General features: G+C 37.2%; 1 protein-coding gene across 1 annotated transcript in view; it reads right to left on the bottom strand.

The window, feature by feature from the left end:
- CC2D2B (coiled-coil and C2 domain containing 2B) overlaps nt 1-18,475 on the bottom strand; it is a 127,680-nt gene that overhangs the window by 82,173 nt on the left and 27,032 nt on the right. The window contains 1 exon segment of the mRNA XM_063103490.1: nt 16,429-16,526. Within this exon segment, the coding sequence (XP_062959560.1) occupies nt 16,429-16,526 (98 nt within the window).

Raw genomic sequence — 18,475 nt, 5'->3', positions numbered from 1 at the left:
TGCCTGACTTGTTTCACTTAATATAATTCTCTCAAGGTCCATCCATGTTGTTGCAAATGGCAGTATTTCATTCGTTTTTATAGCTGAGTAGTATTCCATTGTGTAGATGTACCACATTTTCTGTATCCACTCATCTGATGATGGGCATTTGGGCTGGTTCCAACTCTTGGCTATTGTAAAGAGTGCTGCGATAAACATTGGGAAACAGGTATACCTTCGACTTGATGATTTCCATTCCTCTGGGTATATTCCCAACAGTGGGATAGCTGGGTCGTATGGTAGATCTATCTGCAATTGTTTGAGGAACCTCCATACCATTTTCCATAGAGGCTGCACCATTTTGCAGTCCCACCAACAATGTATGAGAGTTCCTTTTTCTCCGCAACCTCACCAGCATTTATCGTTCAGAGTCTTTTGGATTTTAGCCATCCTAACTGGGGTTAGATGGTATCTCAATGTGGTTTTGATTTGCATTTCCCAGATGCTGAGTGATGTTGAGCATTTTTTCATATGTCTGTTGGCCATTTGTATATCTTCCTTAGAGAAATGCCTATTTAGCTCTGTTGCCCATTTTTTAATTGGGTTGCTTGTTTTCTTCTTGTAAAGTTGTTTGAGTTCCTTATATATTCTGGATATTAATCCTTTGTCAGATATATATTTTGCAAATATTTTCTCCCACTCTGTTGGTTGTCTTTTAACTATGTTAATTGTTTCTTTTGCTTTGCAGAAGCTTTTTAGTTTGATATAATCCCATTTGTTTATTTTTCCTTTGGTTGCCTGTGCTTTTGGGGTTGTATTCATGAAGTCTGTGCCCAGTCCTATTTCCTGAAGTGTTTCTCCTATGTTTTCTTTAAGAAGTTGTATTGTTTCAGGGTGTATATTTAAATCCTTAATCCATTTTGAGTTGATTTTAGTATACGGCGAGAGGTATGGATCTAGTTTCATTCTCCTGCATATGGATATCCAGTTATCCCAGCACCATTTGCTGAAGAGGCAGTACCTTCGCCAGTGAATAGGCTTGGTGCCTTTGTCAAAGATCAGATGGCAGTAAGTGTGTGGGTTGATTTCTGGATTCTCTATTCTATTCCATTGGTCAGTGTGTCTGTTTTTATGCCAGTACCATACTGTTTTGGTTATTATAGCTTTGTAGTATAGCTTAAAGTCAGGTAGTGTTATGCCTCCAGCTTTACTTTTTTTGCTCAGCATTGCTTTGGCTATGCGTGGTCTTTTATTGTTCCATATAAATGTCTGGATAGTTTTTTCCATTTCTGAGAAAAATGTCTTTAGAATTTTGATGGGGATTGCATTGAATTTGTATAACACTTTGGGTAGTATGGACATTTTCACTATGTTGATTCTTCCAATCCAAGAGCATGGGATATCTTTCCATCTTCTTGTATCCTCTCTAATTTCTCTCAGCAGTGGTTTGTAGTTCTCATTATAGAGATTTTTCACCTCCTTGGTTAACTCAATTCCTAAGTATTTTATTTTTTTGGTGGCTATTGTAAATGGGCAGGCTTTCTTGATTTCTCATTCTGCATGTTCACTATTGGAGAAAAGAAATGCTACTGATTTTTGTGTGTTGATTTTGTATCCTGCTACTGTGCTGAAATCATTTATCAATTCCAAGAGTTTTTTTGTAGAGGTTTTAGGCTGTTCGATATATAGGATCATGTCATCTGCAAACAGGGACAGTTTGACTTCATCTTTTCCAATCTGGATGCCCTTTATTTCCTTCTCTTCTCTGATTGCTCTGGCTCGTACTTCCAACACTATGTTGAATAGGAGTGGTGAGAGTGGGCATCCTTGTCTAGTTCCTGTTCTTAAAGGAAAAGCTTTCAGCTTTTCCCCATTCAGGATGATATTGGCAGTGGGTTTGGCATATATGGCTTTAATTATGTTGAGATACTTTCCCTCTATACCTAACTTATAGAGGGTCTTTGTCATGAATGAGTGCTGAACTTTATCAAATGCTTTTTCAGCATCTATAGAGATGATCATATGGTCCTTGTGTTTGAGTTTATTAATATGGTGTATCACATTTATTGATTTGCGTATGTTGAACCAACCTTGCATCCCTGGGATGAATCCCACTTGATCGTGATGAATAATTTTATGTATGTGTTGCTGTATTCTGTTTGCTAGTATTTTAGTGAGGATTTTTGCATCTATATTCATCAAGGATATCGGCCTGTAGTTTTCTTTTTTGGTTATATCTTTACCTGGTTTTGGTATCAGGATGATGTTTGCTTCATAGAATGAGTTTGGGAGATTTGCGTCCGTTTCAATCTGTTGGAATAGTTTGTAAAGAATCGGTGTCAATTCCTCTTTGAATGTTTGGTAAAATTCTGCTGTGAATCCATCTGGTCCTGGGCTTTTCTTTGTTGGGAGCCTTCTGATAACAGCTTCAATCTCCTTTATTGTTATTGGTCTGTTCAAATTTTCTACGTCTTCATGGTTCAGTTTTGGGAGCTTGTGTGTGTTCAGAAATTTATCCATTTCCTCCAGATTTTCAAATTTGTTGGCGTATAGTTGTTTATAGTAGTCTTGAATGATTCCTTGTATTTCAGATGAATCAGTTGTAATATCGCCTTTTTCATTTCTAATTTTTGTTCTTTGAGTCTTCTCTCTTCTTTTTTTTGTTAGCCATGCTAATGGTCTGTCAATTTTATTTCTCTTTTCAAAAAACCAACTTTTTGATTCAATGATCTTTTGTATTTTGGGGGGGGGGTTTCAATTTCATTCAGTTCTGCTCTGATCTTAATGATTTCTTTCCGTCTGCTAACTTTAGGTTTGGATTGTTCTTGTTTTTCTAGTTCTTTAAGGTGAAGTGTTAGGTTGTTCACTTGCCATCTTTCTATTCTTCTGAAGTGAGCGTTTAATGCAATAAATTTTCCCCTCAATACTGCTTTTGCAGTATCCCAAGGTTTTGGTATGATGTATCATTGTTTTCATTAGTTTCAATAAATTTTTTGATTTCCTGCTTGATTTCTTCTTGGACCCATATGTCATTAAGTAGAATGCTGTTTAATTTCCATGTGTTTGTATAGTTTCCAGAGTTTCGTTTGTTATTAATTTCTAGTTTTAATCCATTGTGGTCTGAGAAGATACATGGGATAATTCCAATTTTTTTGAATTTATTGAGACTTGATTTGTGACCTAATATGTGATCTATCCTGGAGAATGATCCATGTGCTGATGAGAAAAATGAATATTCTGAGGTTGTTGGGTGGAATGTTCTGTAGATATCTGCCAATTCCAATTGGTCTAGAGTCTTGTTTAGATCTTGTGTTTCTCTACTGATTCTTTGCCTCGATGATCTGTCTAATATTGACAGTGGGGTGTTCAGGTCCCCTCCTATTATGGTATTAGTGTCTATTTCCTTCTTTAGGTCTAATAGAGTTTGTTTTATAAATCTGGCTGCTCCAACATTGGGTGCATACATATTTATGATTGTTATGTCTTCTTGATGGATCAGACCTTTTATCATTAAGTAGTGTCCCTCAATGTCTCTTTTTATGGTTTTTAGTTTAAAGTCTATTTTGTCAGATATAAGAATAGCTACTCCAGCTCATTTTTCTTTTCTGTTTGCATGGTAAATCTTTTTCCATCCTTTCACTCTTAGTCTGTGTGAATCTTTATGGGTGAGGTGGTTCTCTTGTAGGCAGCATATAGTTGGGTCCTGCTTTTTGATCCAGTCAGCCAGTCTGTGTCTTTTAATTGGGAATTTAAGCCTTTTACATTAAGAGTTGTTATTGAAAGGTGTTGATTTATTCCTTGCATTTTATTGGTTGTTTGGTTGTCTTAGGTGTCTTTTGTTCCTTGCTTTCTGATTTACTGTTTGTTTTCTGTGTTTGTTGGTTCCTTAGGTTGTAGATAGTGTTTTTGTTAGCTTGTTTTCTCTTCATGAATGCCATTTTTATTATACTAGCGGATTTAGATTTTTCTTGGTTTTTTATGGCAGTGGTAGTTATTTTTCAGGAACCAAACCCAGTACTCCCTTGAGGATTTCTTGTAAGGGTGGTTGTGTGGTAGTGAACTCCTGCAGTTTTTGTTTGTCTGAGAAATATACTATTTGCCCTTCATTTCGGAAGGATAGCCTTGCAGGGTAGAGTATTCTTGACTGGCAATCTTTGTCTTTTAGTATTTTGAAAATATCATCCCATTCCTTTCTAGCTTTTAGTGTTTGTGATGAAAAGTCTGATGTTAACCTGATTGGGGCTCCCTTATAGGTGATTTGACGCTTCTCTCTTGCAGCTTTTAAGATTCTCTCTTTGTCTCTGAGTTTTGCCAATTTGACTATGACACGTCTTGGAAAAGGTCTTTTTGGGTTTAATACATTTGGAGATTGTTGAGCTTCCTGGATCTGAAGATCTGTGATTTTTCCTATACCTGGGAAGTTTTCTGCCACTATTTTGTTGAATATGTTTTCAATGGAATCTCCATTTCCCTCCCCTTCTGGAATACCCATGACTCGGATATTTGAGCGCTTAAGGTTGTCTGATATCTCTCTCAGATTTTCTTCCATGGCCTTGATTCTTTTTTCTTTCTTTTTGTCTGCTTGTGTTATTTCAAACAGCCCATCTTCAAGTTCAGAGGTTCTCTCTTCAACTTCGACAAGCCTGCTGGTTAAACTCTCCGTTGTGTTTTTTATTTCGTTGAATAACTTCTTCAGTTCAGCAAGTTCTGCTACATTTTTTTTTCAGGACATTGATTTCCTTGTATATTTCCTCTTTCAGATCCTGTATACTTTTCCTCATTTCATCATGATGTCTAGCTGTGTTTTCTTGTATCTCATTCAGTTTCCTTAGAATAATCACTCGGAATTCCTTATCAGTTATTTCAAGGGCTTCTTGTTCTATAGGATCTAGAGTTTGAGATATATTAACTTTTGGTGGTGTACTTTCTTGATTTTTTGTATTTCTGGTATCTTTTTTTTGATGTTTATTCATTGTGGCAGGGGGTTTCACAGTCCACCGGTTTGAGACTAATGACTAACTAGGATGTTGCTGTGGTTGCCAATTTCGTATGGCTCCCTCCGTGACTGCTCAGTTGGCCTCTAGTGCCTTGTGTGTGTGTGGTTGCCTCGGGTCTTGGGCTTCTCTGGGGAGCCACCTTTCTGGTCAGCTTGGACTCTGCTGGGCTGGTGGATCACGTACCACAGGGTGTGTGATCTCTGTTGAGCTTTCACTTCCTGTGCAGGACTTCTCCCTGTTCCGTGTGCTCTGGCCCAGGCTGTTAGATCGTGCAGTGGCGACCCCACCGGGTGTGTGGTTTCTGTCGAGTCTCCGCCTCCCTGGCCGCACGTCTCCCCACTCTGTGCGCACTGTGCTGGGCTGGGGCGTGTCTTCTGCACCCCTCGTCTATCAGCTGGGCCTTCAAGACCCTGCTCAGCACCGCCTCGCCCAGGAAGTCTACCAGGTTTCTGCTAGGCACAGACGACCGGTCTCTCTGGGTGCCTTTGTAGCACTGTGTAGATCTTTCTCGGGTCTTGTTCACCTTTGTATCCCCCCAGTATAATCCGAGTCTAGTGCCCACCTGCAGCCTGGTCTCCGGCAGGTTCAAGCAGACCTGGGATCTCTCCTACCACACTATTCCCAACCAGAAATTCGTTAGGCTTTTTTCCGAACTGGTGGCCGCAGAGATGGTATCTGCCTCCCAGTAACAGGGAGTTTACCTGGGGCCGGAGTCCAGGGTGTGGTGGAGTGACAGTTGGCCCGCCCGTACTTCCTTGCCCTCCCAACACTGGCCGGGGACGCCCCCCGCCACCAGCCCCGCCAGAGAACCACGGAGGGAGTGGGAGGGGAGGCCAGTCCGCAGGCTCCGGAAAGCCCCGCGCCAGGCCAAGCAAGTGGGAGGGCTCAGTGATGGCCGAGCTGGGCGGAGCTGCCCGCACCTGGGAAAATGGAGGCAGCACCAGGGCGGTGAGTGGCCTGTAGGTGCAGGCGGGAGCCAGGTGGGCATCCACCCCCCGAACAGAGCTGTGCCAGGGGTCACTCACAGTGCTGTGCCAGGTCGGGCGCTTACTCTGTCTCTGGTTTGTTGCCTTCCCAGTTCTCGGCCGCTGCCGCCTCGGGCTGTTCAGTCGCGGCGCAGCTCGGGCGCTCCCAGGAATCTTCTTTAATGCCGGCCTGTAACCTCGAATACTGAATAGGGCAGCTGGCCACCTTCAGCGCGGCCCCAGCCTCCAGGATCCTGTCTGCATCCACAGCAGCCCTGGCGCCGCGTTCCCTGTTTAGAGACTCGCTTTTGCAGCTAAGAAACAGTTCTTTTCCTGCTCCACACTTCAAAGCTGTTGCCTGTAAATGAGGCAGCCTCTCCTGCCGGGGGCAAAGTGGCAGTCACCCCCCACGACCGGCCAGCAGCAGCGGTCCTCCCTTAAGAGATGGCAAGAGGAAGGTCCACAAGTTTCCTGGCTGCCTGAGGCCCAGTGGCCGCCTTTTCCACCTCAGCTACTCCGCACCAGCCGCCGCAGCCGCCGCCATTGTTTTTTCCATCGATTATTTGTTTCCATCCTGGGCTCTGTGGTAGCTCCGGGTTTGTGATCTTGTCATATATTTTAAAGCTATATTGCTACAAGCATATATATATTTGTATGTATATATATAGTCATTCATATGAATATATATGAAATAAGCCACATGATTATGATGTGACCCTCTTTATCTCTAGCAAAGCTTTCTGCCTTAAAGATCTATTTTTATCTTATATTAACATATCTATGCAAGCTTTATTTCGTTAGTGTTTGCATGCTATTTTTTCCATTGTTTTTATTCCCTTTTAGATCCTTATGTTCTAGATAAGTCTCTTGTAAATAACATACAATTGGATTTGTTTTTGTACTTTTAATCCAGTCTATCAATCTATTTAAGAATGAGGCATTTAACTCACTTAGATATATTTAGGCTAAACACCATCTTTTATGCTTTCTACTTGTTTCATCTGTTTTATGTTCCTTTTTCTCTTTTAATGCCTTATTTTGGATTAGCTGAGTATTTTTATTATTCTATTTTCCTCTTCTATGGATTTGTAAGCTATATACGTTTTTCTCTTTTAGTAGTTATAAGTTAAAACCTCAGTTCTTGAATCATCAAAGTATAATATTAAACTTTACCTTTACTCTCCTCCTGGTCAATGTAAGGATCTTTAATTACATTTACTGCCACCCTCCATTATAGAAGTTTTATATTTTAACTCTCTGAATATTTTTAAACCCATAAGACATCGTTACATCATTAAATTGATGTTCATTGAGACTTACCCACATATTTACCCCTTTCTTTGCTCCCCAATCCTTCCTAACTCATTTCCTAGATCACTTTCCTTCTGTCTGAAGCATATCCTATATAGTTGTCTTCAGGATAGGTCTGCTGGAGGCTAATTCTATTGGTTTTTGTCTGGGGACAAAAGGCCTTTATTTTGTGTTAATTTTTTAATGTATTTTTTACTAGGAAGATATTTCTAGAATGACAGTTATTCTCCTTTAGTTTACTGAAAATGCATTTCCACTGTTTTCTGGCTTCCAATATTGTTGTTAAGTCATAGCTCCTTTAATGGTAATCTAACATTTTTTCTGATTTTTTTTTGTTCTATTCTTTTTTTATTATGATAAAACATAACATAAAATGTACCATTTTAACCATTTTTAAATGAACAGTTTGGTGGCATTAAGTACATTCACATTGTTGTGCAACCATCACCACTATCTATCTCCAAAACTTTTATCTTTCCAAACCAAAACTCAATACCCATTAAGCAATAATTCCTCATTCTTCCCTCCCCACAAGCTCTTGGCAACCACCATTCTACTTTGTCTCTATTAATTTGACTCCTCTAGGTACCTCATATAAGTGCAATCATAAAGTATTTGTCCTTTTGTGACTGCCTTACTTCACTTAGCATATGTCTCAGTCCATTTGTGCTGTTATAACAGAATACCTGAGACTGGGTAATTTATGATAAACAAAAATTTTCTCATAGTTCTGGAGGCTGGGAAGTCCAAGATCAAGGCATTGGCATCTGGTGAGGGCCTTCTTACTGCATCATCATATGGTGGAAGGCGGAAGGACAAAGAGAGAGAAAACCCATTCCCAAAAGCACTTTTATTAAAGCATTAAGTCCACCCATGGGAGTGCTGTCCTTGTGGCCTAATCAACTCTTAAAGGTCCCACCTCCCAATACCATTACATTGGCAATTATATTTCAACATGAGTTTTGGAAGGGATAAATATTCATATCATAGCGGCTTGGTTCATCCATGTTGTAGCATGTATCAGAATTTCCTTTCTTTTTAAGGCTGAATAACATTCTATTTCATATACCACATTTTGTTTATCTATTCATTCATTCATTGGTAGACACTTGGGTTGATTCCACCTTTTGGCTATTGTAAATAATGCTGCTATGAACATAGGTTTAGAAATATCTATTTGAGACTTTGCTTTCACTTCTTTTGGGCATATTCCCAGAATTGGAATTGCTGGATCATATTCTAATTCTATTTATTTTTTGAGACCACCATACTGTTTCCATAATGGCTTCATCATTTTACATTCCAACCAGCAATGCATAAGAGTTCCAATTTTCTATATTCTCATGAATATTTGTTCTGTTTTCTTGATAACAGCCATTCTAGTGGGTGTGACAATGAATCTTGCTGTGTCTCTGATTGCTTTTAAGACACAGATACTCCTTGTCTTATGATGGGTTTACATCCCAATAAACCCATATAAGTTGAAAATATCACAAGTTGAAAATGTATTTAATACCCCTAACCTACCAGACATCATAGCTTAGTCTGGTTTACCTTAAACATACTCAGAACACTTACATTAACCTATAGTTGGGCAAAATCATCTAACACAAAGCCTATTTTATAATAAAGTGTTCAATATCTCATGTAATTTACTGACTAATTTACTGAGGGTGAAAAAAGAATGGTTGTATGGGTACTCAAAGTACAATTTCTTTTGAATACATATTGCTTTTGCACAACCATAAAGTCAAAAAAAGAAAAAACTTAAGTCAAGCCATCGTAAGCCAAGGACCATCTGTATTCTCTTAGTATTTGTCTACAGTTTCAAATAGGTCAAGGTGTCAGTTTTGGTTTGTAGTGCTTCTTGAATTAGTAAATTGATGTTTTCCATCAATTTTAGGAAATTTCTAGCATTATCTCATGTTTTCTCTCCTCTCTCTGAGACTTAAATATATGTTAGACTATCTCGCTGTGTCTTCTTTGTTTTTGTATTATCTTGTTTATCTTCCATTTTATTGTTTCTCTACGCTTCATTTTGGCTAGTTTATTTTGACCTATATTCCAGCTCATAAATTCTCCTTAAATTTAGGTTTAATCTGCTGTTAAGGCAATTCACCAAATTCTTAATTTTGGTTATTTTATAAAGTTTGTTTCTTCACTAAAATTTTTAAAATTTTAGCTTTATGTCTAAGAATAAAGTGTGCGGAGAGTGAGAAAGATAGGAGAGATTTCTGGCTTCTGCAGGACTCTGTTCCCTGTCCCCAGACCAGCCTGTACCCGCTGCTCCCTCCCTCACTTATCCCATCCTCTTCAAGGATTTGCCAAAAGTGGACTCTGTTTCTCAGCTTTCTCTTGATGGACCAGTACCTGAAGGTAGAGACAGCTCACCTATGTGAGCTCTTTTGACCTCAAATATCCTTTACTTCTCAGAATTTTGTTGGGTTTTTGATGCTTTTAAGAGGGAAAAATAAATATTTCACCCACGCTTTTTTTAGTTATCTTTGGCAGGATGGTAGACCTCTATTACTGGAAGTGATAGTCCCTCTATTGACTTTTCATTTGTGTCCTTCTTTAAAATTTAATTAACTATTTTTTGCTATTATTCTGTTTCATTTTTCTTCTCTATTTAATTTTTAAAGTCTATTTTGTCTGATATTAGTATAGCCACTTCATCTCTTTTAATTAATTTTTTGTTTGAAATATCTTTTTCCATTTTTTCACTTTCAATCTATTTGTGTGTTTGGATCTAAAATGAATCTTATACATATAAAAAAATGCTCAACATCACTCAGCATCTGGGAAATGCAAATCAAAACCACATTGAGATACCTTCTAACCCCAGTTAGGATGGCTAAAATCCAAAAGACTCTGAACGATAAATGCTGGCGAGGTTGCGGAAAAAATGGAACTCTCATACACTGTTGGTGGGACTGCAAAATGGTGCAGCCTCTACAGAAAATGGTGTGGAGGTTCCTCAAACAATTGCAGATAGATCTACCATACGACCCAGCTATCCCACTGCTGGGAATATACCCAGAGGAATGGAAATCATCAAGTCAAAGGTATACCTGTTCCCCAATGTTCATCGCAGCACTCTTTACAATAGCCAAGAGTTGGAACCAGCCCAAATGTCCATCATCAGATGAGTGGATACGGAAAATGTGGTACATCTACACAATGGAATACTACTCAGCTATAAAAACGAATGAAATACTGCCATTTGCAACAACATGGATGGACCTTGAGAGAATTATATTAAGTGAAACAAGTCAGGCAGAGAAAGAGAAATACCACATGTTCTCACTTATTGGTGGGAGCTAAAAATTAATAAATTCACACACACACACACACACACACACAAAAAAAAAAAAACCGGGGTGGGGGGGAGAAGATATAACAACCACAATTACTCGAAGTTGATACGACAAGCAAACAGAAAGGACATTGTTGGGGGGGAGGGGGGAAGGGAGAAGGGAGGGAGGTTTTGGTGATGGGGAGCAATAATCAGCCACAATGTACATCGACAAAATAAAATTAAAAAAATAAAAATAAAAATAAAAAAATTAAATTAAATTAAATTAAATTTAAAAAAATAAAGTGAATCTTATAAAGACAGCATATAGTTGGATCATGTGTTTTTATACATTCTGCCAATCTCTGTTGATTGGCCACTTAAAGTAATTACTGATAAGGAGGGATTTACTTCTGTAATTTTGCTATTTGTTTTCTATATGCCTTACAGCTTTTTGTCCCTCATTTCCTGTATCACTGCTTTCTTTTGTGTTTATTATTTTATTTTGGTGGCTGGCCAGTACAGGGATCCAAACCTGTGACCTTGAGATAATAAGGCTATGCTCTAACCAACTGAGCTAACTGACCATCCCACTTGATTTTTTTTTTAAGTGAAGTGTTTAAATTCTCTTATTTTCTTTTGTGAATATTCATAGGAATTTTCTTTGTGGTTACCATAAGGATTACATTTAACACTCTAATTTGAATTTATACCATCTTAAACTTTAATAACAACAACAACAACAAATCCCACTCCTTATGGCTCTGTCTCCACCCCTTTCAGTTATTGATATCACAAAATTACCTCTTTGTACATAGTGTGCCCCGAAACATAAACTAATAATTCTTTTAAGTGCACTAGTCTCTTAATTTATATAGAAAACAAAAAGTGAAGTTACAAACCATTGTTACAATAATACTAGCTTTTATAATTGCCTTTATTGAGATTTTCATATCTTTATGTGATTTTGAGTTACTTTCTGGTGTCCTTCATTTCAACCTGTAGGACTCCCTTGAGCACTTCTTGCAGAACAGATATTGTGGTAATAAACTCCCTCAGCTTTTGTTTATTTGGGAATACCTTAACTTCTTCCTTACTTTTGAAGGACAGCTTTGCCAGGATTCCAGGTTGATAGGTCTTTCTTCCTTCCTTTCTTTCTTTCTCTTCCTTCCTTCCTTCCTTTCTTTCTTTCTCTTCCTTCCTTCCTTCCTTTCTAACACCTTGACTATATTGGCACACTGCTTTCTGGCCTCCAAAGTTTCTGATGAGAAATCTGCTGATAATTTTATTGAGTATACTTTGTATGTGATGAGTCACTTCTCTCTTGCTGCTTTTAAGATTCTCTCCTTGTCTTTTGAAAGTCTGATTATAATGTGTGTTGGTGTGGGTCTCTTTGAGTTCATCTTACTTGAAGTTCATTGAAGTTCTTGGATGTTTATATTTGTTTCCATCATCAGATTTGGGAAGTTTTAAGCCATTATTTCTTCAAATATTCTCTCAGTACTTTTCTCTTTATCTTCTCCTTCTGGATCTCTTACAATGAGTGTGTTGGTTGGCTCAATGGTATCCCAGAGGTCCCTGCAGCTCTGTTCACTTTTCTTTAATATTTTTTCTTTCTGTTCCTCAAACTCAATAATTTTCATTGTCCTGTCTTCAAGTTCATTAATTCTTTCTTCTTCCTGCTCAAATCTGCCTTTAATCCCTCTAGTAAATGTTTTCATTTCAGTTAGTATACTTTCAGCTGCAGAATTTCTCTTCTTTTTCAATTTTCTATCTCTTTATTGATATTTCCATTTTGTTCATACATGGCTTTCTTGGCTTTCTCCACATCTTCCTTTAGTTCTTTGAACATTTTCAAGACACTTACTTTAATGTCTTTGTCTAGGTCTTTTTCAGAAGCAGTTTTTGTTGATTTATTTTTTTCCACTGAATTGGGTAAACTTTCCAATTTCTTTGTATGCCTTTGATTATTTTTGTTGAAAATTGGACATTTGAATCTAATAATGTAGTAACTCTGGGAATCAGATTGTTCTCTTTCTCCAGGGTTTTGCTGTTTTTTGTTGTTTTTGGTTTTTTTAGTTGTTGTAGACTGTCTCTGTGCTAAGGATCAGTCTGAGGTGTAAACCTAAGTTCTCCTCAGGTCTTTTCTGAGCATGTGCCTTTCCCTGGGCATGTGTGGTCACTTTATAATTTTCCCTGTATATGCAGTTGATTTTGAATGTCTGGGTATTTAATATCTGGCTCCCAAAGGGGTGAAGGGGAAAAATAAACAGGAGCAAAGGAGCACCAGCCTTTTAAGTCCCCTGGAAGTCACATTAGCTACAGAGGGAGGGGCCTGCAGCAACAGGGGAGGTACATCAACAATGACAACGACCCCCCTTCTCTGTTATCTCTGTGATCAGAAGAAGCAGTCGGTGATCACAGCAGATACCTGATATTCAGATAATAAGGTCCTTTTTGCCCATCTTGGCTCCTGCAAACTGTACATAGGTTGCTCCTGGTACACATGCACAGCTGCCTGCCATGGGGCTAAGGAGCAGTAGATGGGTAGCTGCTACTGTGCTAAGAGCTGAACTTGACCAAAATTAACCACAATTTATGACCCAAGCCTTCCCCTGGATGTTGCAAGGCCCAGGAGACTCCAGAGTTCCAAAGTAGTTACATCAGACAGATTCTGTCAGTGCAATTGTTGTTTAGGTGAGGAGACAAATTCCAGATGCTTCCTCCTCTTCTATCTTCCCAGCATCCTCCTTTTTCTATTGAATTTTTAACTTAAATTTTGTATTTTTCATTTCCAAAAATTCTCTTTGGTTATTTTTGCATAAAAACAACCAAAAAAGTACTCAATAATTTACTATATCTTGTTTGTAGATCATATTTTCAAGCTTGTCTTTTATTTTTAAATCATATTAAAGTTCTATTATTTTCTGTATTTGGTAATTCCATTATCTTAAGCCTTTACTTGTATAAGTCTTCTATTATTTCTGCTGATTCTTGCTGATGGTGTCTTTGTGTGTTGATAGAAAAGATGTGAATTGTTGACTGTAAGTTCATGTTCCTTAGAACGTCACATCTGTAAATAATCTCTAAGCTAGGATTAAAATTGTGCTCTCTAGAAAGAATATGTATTTGCCTTGTCAGTTGTCTGATGTTACTACCAATCATATTCACGTCATAAATCTGAATGACAGCTGGCTTGTGATTATGAATTTTCAAAGTAGAATTTTCCCCCTTAGGCCTAGTGTCAAGATTAAAGACAAGTTTCTTTGTCATCCCCTTCAATGATGATCCCTTTTTTTTGAGGTTTAACACTCGTTATACTGTGATAGCTTATTAGACTTTCAAATTCAGTTGAATTTGGCTTTCTCCTCTGCCTTTAGCACTCTATTAAGCCATTTGAATGGTAGCTCAAGGTTACTAGTGTTTAGCAAATATCTTTCGTGTAAAAGGTGGTTTCACCTCTCTCTAATTTTCTAGGATTTCTCCTTTCACTTCATTTTTGGTTTCTGCAGATTCCTTACCTTCTTGACATCTCAACATTATATTTATAAAGATAATTTTTGTATTTTATTAGACATTTTTGGTTGTCTTCATTAGGAGGGCCATTCAGGGAATCTAGGCTACCATACAACTCGAGAGAGAAGCCTATTTCCAGTCACTCATTCAGTAAATACTTATTTGGTGCTTACTACATGCCAGGCATTGTGCTGGTCAAGGGGGATAAAGAGATAAAAAGACATGCTCTCTGGATTCAAGAAGCTTATAGACATGTAAATTAGTCAAAACAATAAAATGTTACAGATGTTATAACAGAAGTCCACATAAGCTAGAGTTTAGGTTTAAATAAGAGAATGGTAGGCAACATTAGGAAAGACATCATATAGTATATGACATTCAATTCAAATTAATAAATATGTAATAGATATCTATCATGTAGTAGGAATTTGTTTAGATACTAGTAACAAACATTCCAGTAGGAAAAAAACAAAACAAGTAATTACAAATGTGATGAGTATTACAAAAGGGGAAATACAAAGTGCTATGTGAGTATATAAAGAAAAGGAATTTAATCCAATCTAATGGATGAGTATAAGCCTCCCTAAGAAAGTGACGTGAAATTGAAATAAAATTTGTATGTTGACTATTAGGCAGAAAAGGGTGAAAGAACATTCTAAAAACAAGAGGCATTAAAACAAAAATTTAAAGGTGTTAGCATAGCCCATTTAGGGCACTAGACAATAAAGTTCCAAAGTAGAGAGCCCCTAACATGAAGCTAGAGAGGTAAGCAGCAGTCAGGTTACGCATAGCCTTATTGATCACGCTAAAGCTATTGAATTTTACCTTGAAGGTAATAGGGAGCCACTAAAGAGGTTTTGTCTGTTTAAAAAAATCACTCTGGTTTCACTATGGAGCATGGTTTAAAGTGAGGTATTTTAGGAGACTATTTGAGTAGTCAGGATATGAGAGAAGCTGCTGAAATAAGCACAATCAGTGGGAATGGAGGGGAGGGCAAGGATAAGACAGAGAGGTTTAAAATTAAAAAAGAAAAACACTTGGATATTAGTTGAATGTTAGGAATAAGAGGAGGGCAAAGAGGAGGTCATAAATGACTTGCAGATTTCTTTCCTGGGTGGTAGGTGGTTGGGGGACCAGGAACCTAGTAGACAGTCATTAAAGATTAAATATATATGTGCCATTCTTAGTTAATTGTATTTTGTGCATACATCTTTTACAATAGAAATATTGTTTTTCAAATGTCCACAAACTGCCCTTTGCAGCATTTCAATACCACCCTGAAATTTTCCTGAATGGAATCTATTACATTGCTTCCTTTCTGCTTTAACAAAAACTATTACCTCTTCAGTGACTCCCCGCTCCCCACCCCCATAGTGGACCCCGATCCACCAATACTGGACTCCATCTACTTTTTTCTTTTTTTCCTGCATCAAAGTTTACTTGCTCTGTGTTCATGACAGCAATGTTTACTCTTTGCCTTCAATTTTAGCTACTATTATAAACAATACTAGTTTATTGTTTTGAAAATGATGATAGCTTCTATTCATTCATTCAAGTAATATTTATTGAGGACTCACCATGTGTAAGGCCTTATGTAAGGCATATGTCAACCTTCTCAAGCAATACTGTCTACATTCAAAAGTGTTATTCTAGGAAACCAATGATTTAAATCAATTGTTGCCTCTAGGGGCTAAGAGTTTGTAGAACCATGTCAGATCAACAGGCAGGGAATCAGGGAATTTCTGCACCTATTAAATCAATCTCATATATAGACAATTGTTACGTTTTTGGGCACAGTTGAACTTTCTACCCAATAAGTAGCTCCCAATGAGCTTTCCTGCTTTTGGAGATTCCTTGACATATGAATATGTTTTACATTGGAATTATTTTTTTCCAGTTGTTTCATACTTTCATAACTTCTCAACTATTCTATATACCAAGGTTCTCAACTTGTAGACCATGTTTCTCACGGGGGTCCTTAAATCCATATGCTCATGAAGTATTGTCTTTAGAGTGAAATAATAATATATCTCGTACATATGTAAATGTGTGCTAATGCTCCAATATATACAAACACTTGAGGTTAATATAATCCCAGTCAACTTAAGAGTATTAGAGAACTTATGGTAGTTTTTCAACAACATGTTTTTTTTATTTAAATCAATTGATATTAAAACTACAACTACTTTCATGTGGCACTTCTGTGAAATATTTTTACACAAACACGGGTCTTAAAGAAAGATTGGAACCATTTCTATAACCTTCTAAAGAGTAGAGGTCTCGTACTTTTCTTATTTAATACCTTCCATAGCAAGTGCAGTACTTTGTCGAAAGAAATTATTTAATAAATGCTTGAAGAACCTACCTTATTTGCCAGTAATAATCTTGTAAAGATTTTCGAGTCAGCTGGTTTATTTCTGAATTTTCATTTGCTAATTTGATAGCGTCTGTCAGTGCTTTAAGCTATAACAAAGAAAAAGCACTTTGGTATATTTCATCCACCTGTTACCATTATTACAATTCACCTGTAGGTCTAGATGTATACAGCAGAAGCATGAATGTATAACTTTTTTGTGTATTATTGTCTTGTCTTCCAAAATATATTTCATATAAATACCTTGGAGCAGAACTGAGAAGAGTGTTAATATCTGTCTAAGCAATAAACATCATACCTTAAACATAACAGGCAATCAATTCATCAGTTGATATAAAGAAATGCCAGTAGATCAAGATAGCAAATTGAGCCCAGCTACCTATCTTATCTTCCACCTAAAATCCCATGGTTACAGAAAAGATACTATCTTTATCTATACCCACTGCCATTATCACATTTATTTCTATATACCCATATTGATAACTATCTACATCTATATCTCTCCATGGAAGAATAAATGCATAACAACTTAGGAAAACAAGAAAAAACAAAATCAGGAGAACAAAATATACTGCAGAAGGTATAAAACAGAGTAATATCTATAAAAAAAACAGAACTGGAGGAAATTTTACCATAAAACACATGCAGGAGAAATTTGTCATAGGAGCAGTCTGTGGGAACTTCAAGACTAGAGTCAATTGATATAAACTTTTACTGGAAGACATAAGAGAAGACCTAAACAAATAGCAAGACATACTATATTCCTGGATGAAGAAACCCAATTTTTATAAAGATAAAATTTCTTTCAAAATTAATATAAAACTATAATGCAATCACAATAAAATGGTGATAAGTTTTTAAAAATAGAAGATGACAAGCTAATTCTAAAGTTTGTGGAAGATCAAATCTACAAGAATACAAAAACACTGTAGAAAAGAACAATAATAAGGAAAGCTCTGTCCTACTACATAATTTAATAATTAAATATGATAATGAAAACAGGGCAGGACTAGAACAGTATGCCAGTGGAACAGATTGTCCTTAAACAGGCCTATATAAATATGTGCAGCTAGTTTAGGATAAAGGTAATATTTTAAATCAGTAGGGAAATAATGTTGTTTAAATATCAGGCTAACCTTTTGGGGGAAAGAATTGAGTTGAAGCCCAACCTCACCCAAGACATAGATATAAACACTAAATAGAATAAAAGGCTAGAAATTATATGCACACACGCACGCACGCACACACACACACACATATGTATACACACACGTATTATGCATATATCACAGGAAATATAGAGAAGGTATCTTTATAATTTTGGTCTGTCAGACACTCTTTGGTTGCCCTTGAATGATCATTTTTCTTGGCTGGCAGAACACCAATTTTGTTCAATTGCTCAATCATCCTCCATGTGTTTCACAGGTAAACTCTTGATTAGTTTAGCTCTTTGTAGCAATTTCATTCTTCTTGCCAGTGACCTGTTTTGGCATGATCATGTGATATAACTAGTCAATGAGACATGAGGAGAAATCTGCTGAGGGGCAGGGGAGAGACTGGAGAAGACTCCAAAGGTGAGACACTATGCTGCATATTGGGTGTCTGTCTGGCATGCCTTGAACTGGAGCAGCTATTTGATTAGCTCGACTCAACTTGCTAAAGATGAAGAGTAGAAGGAGAGAAAAATCTAGGGTGGTTGATAATATTGTTGAGCCACCAAATTAACCAACCCTAGAGTTGCCCTAACTTGGGCAATATGAGGAAATACCTTTTCCTTATTGTTTAAAGCAATTGAGATGCTGTTTTCTGTGAATGTGTAAGCAAAAGTATGCTAACTGATACACTTGGGGTACAGAATGTTTTAGGAAGATTAGGAAGCAAACAAGCAAACAATAAAACCTAAAGTCTAAAAAGGAAAAAATTTGAAGATTTGGCCTCATAAAAATTTTAACTGTTTGCCAAAAGATACAATAAATGAAGTTAAAAAGCAAGTAACAGAATGGGACAAAAACATATAAAACATATTTAAAAGACACAC

The sequence above is a fragment of the Cynocephalus volans genome, chromosome 7 (genome assembly GCF_027409185.1).
Source record: "Cynocephalus volans isolate mCynVol1 chromosome 7, mCynVol1.pri, whole genome shotgun sequence".
Lineage (NCBI taxonomy): Eukaryota > Metazoa > Chordata > Mammalia > Dermoptera > Cynocephalidae > Cynocephalus > Cynocephalus volans.
The sequence above is the reverse complement of the archived record's forward strand: the minus strand, read 5'-3'. Positions and strand labels throughout refer to the sequence as shown.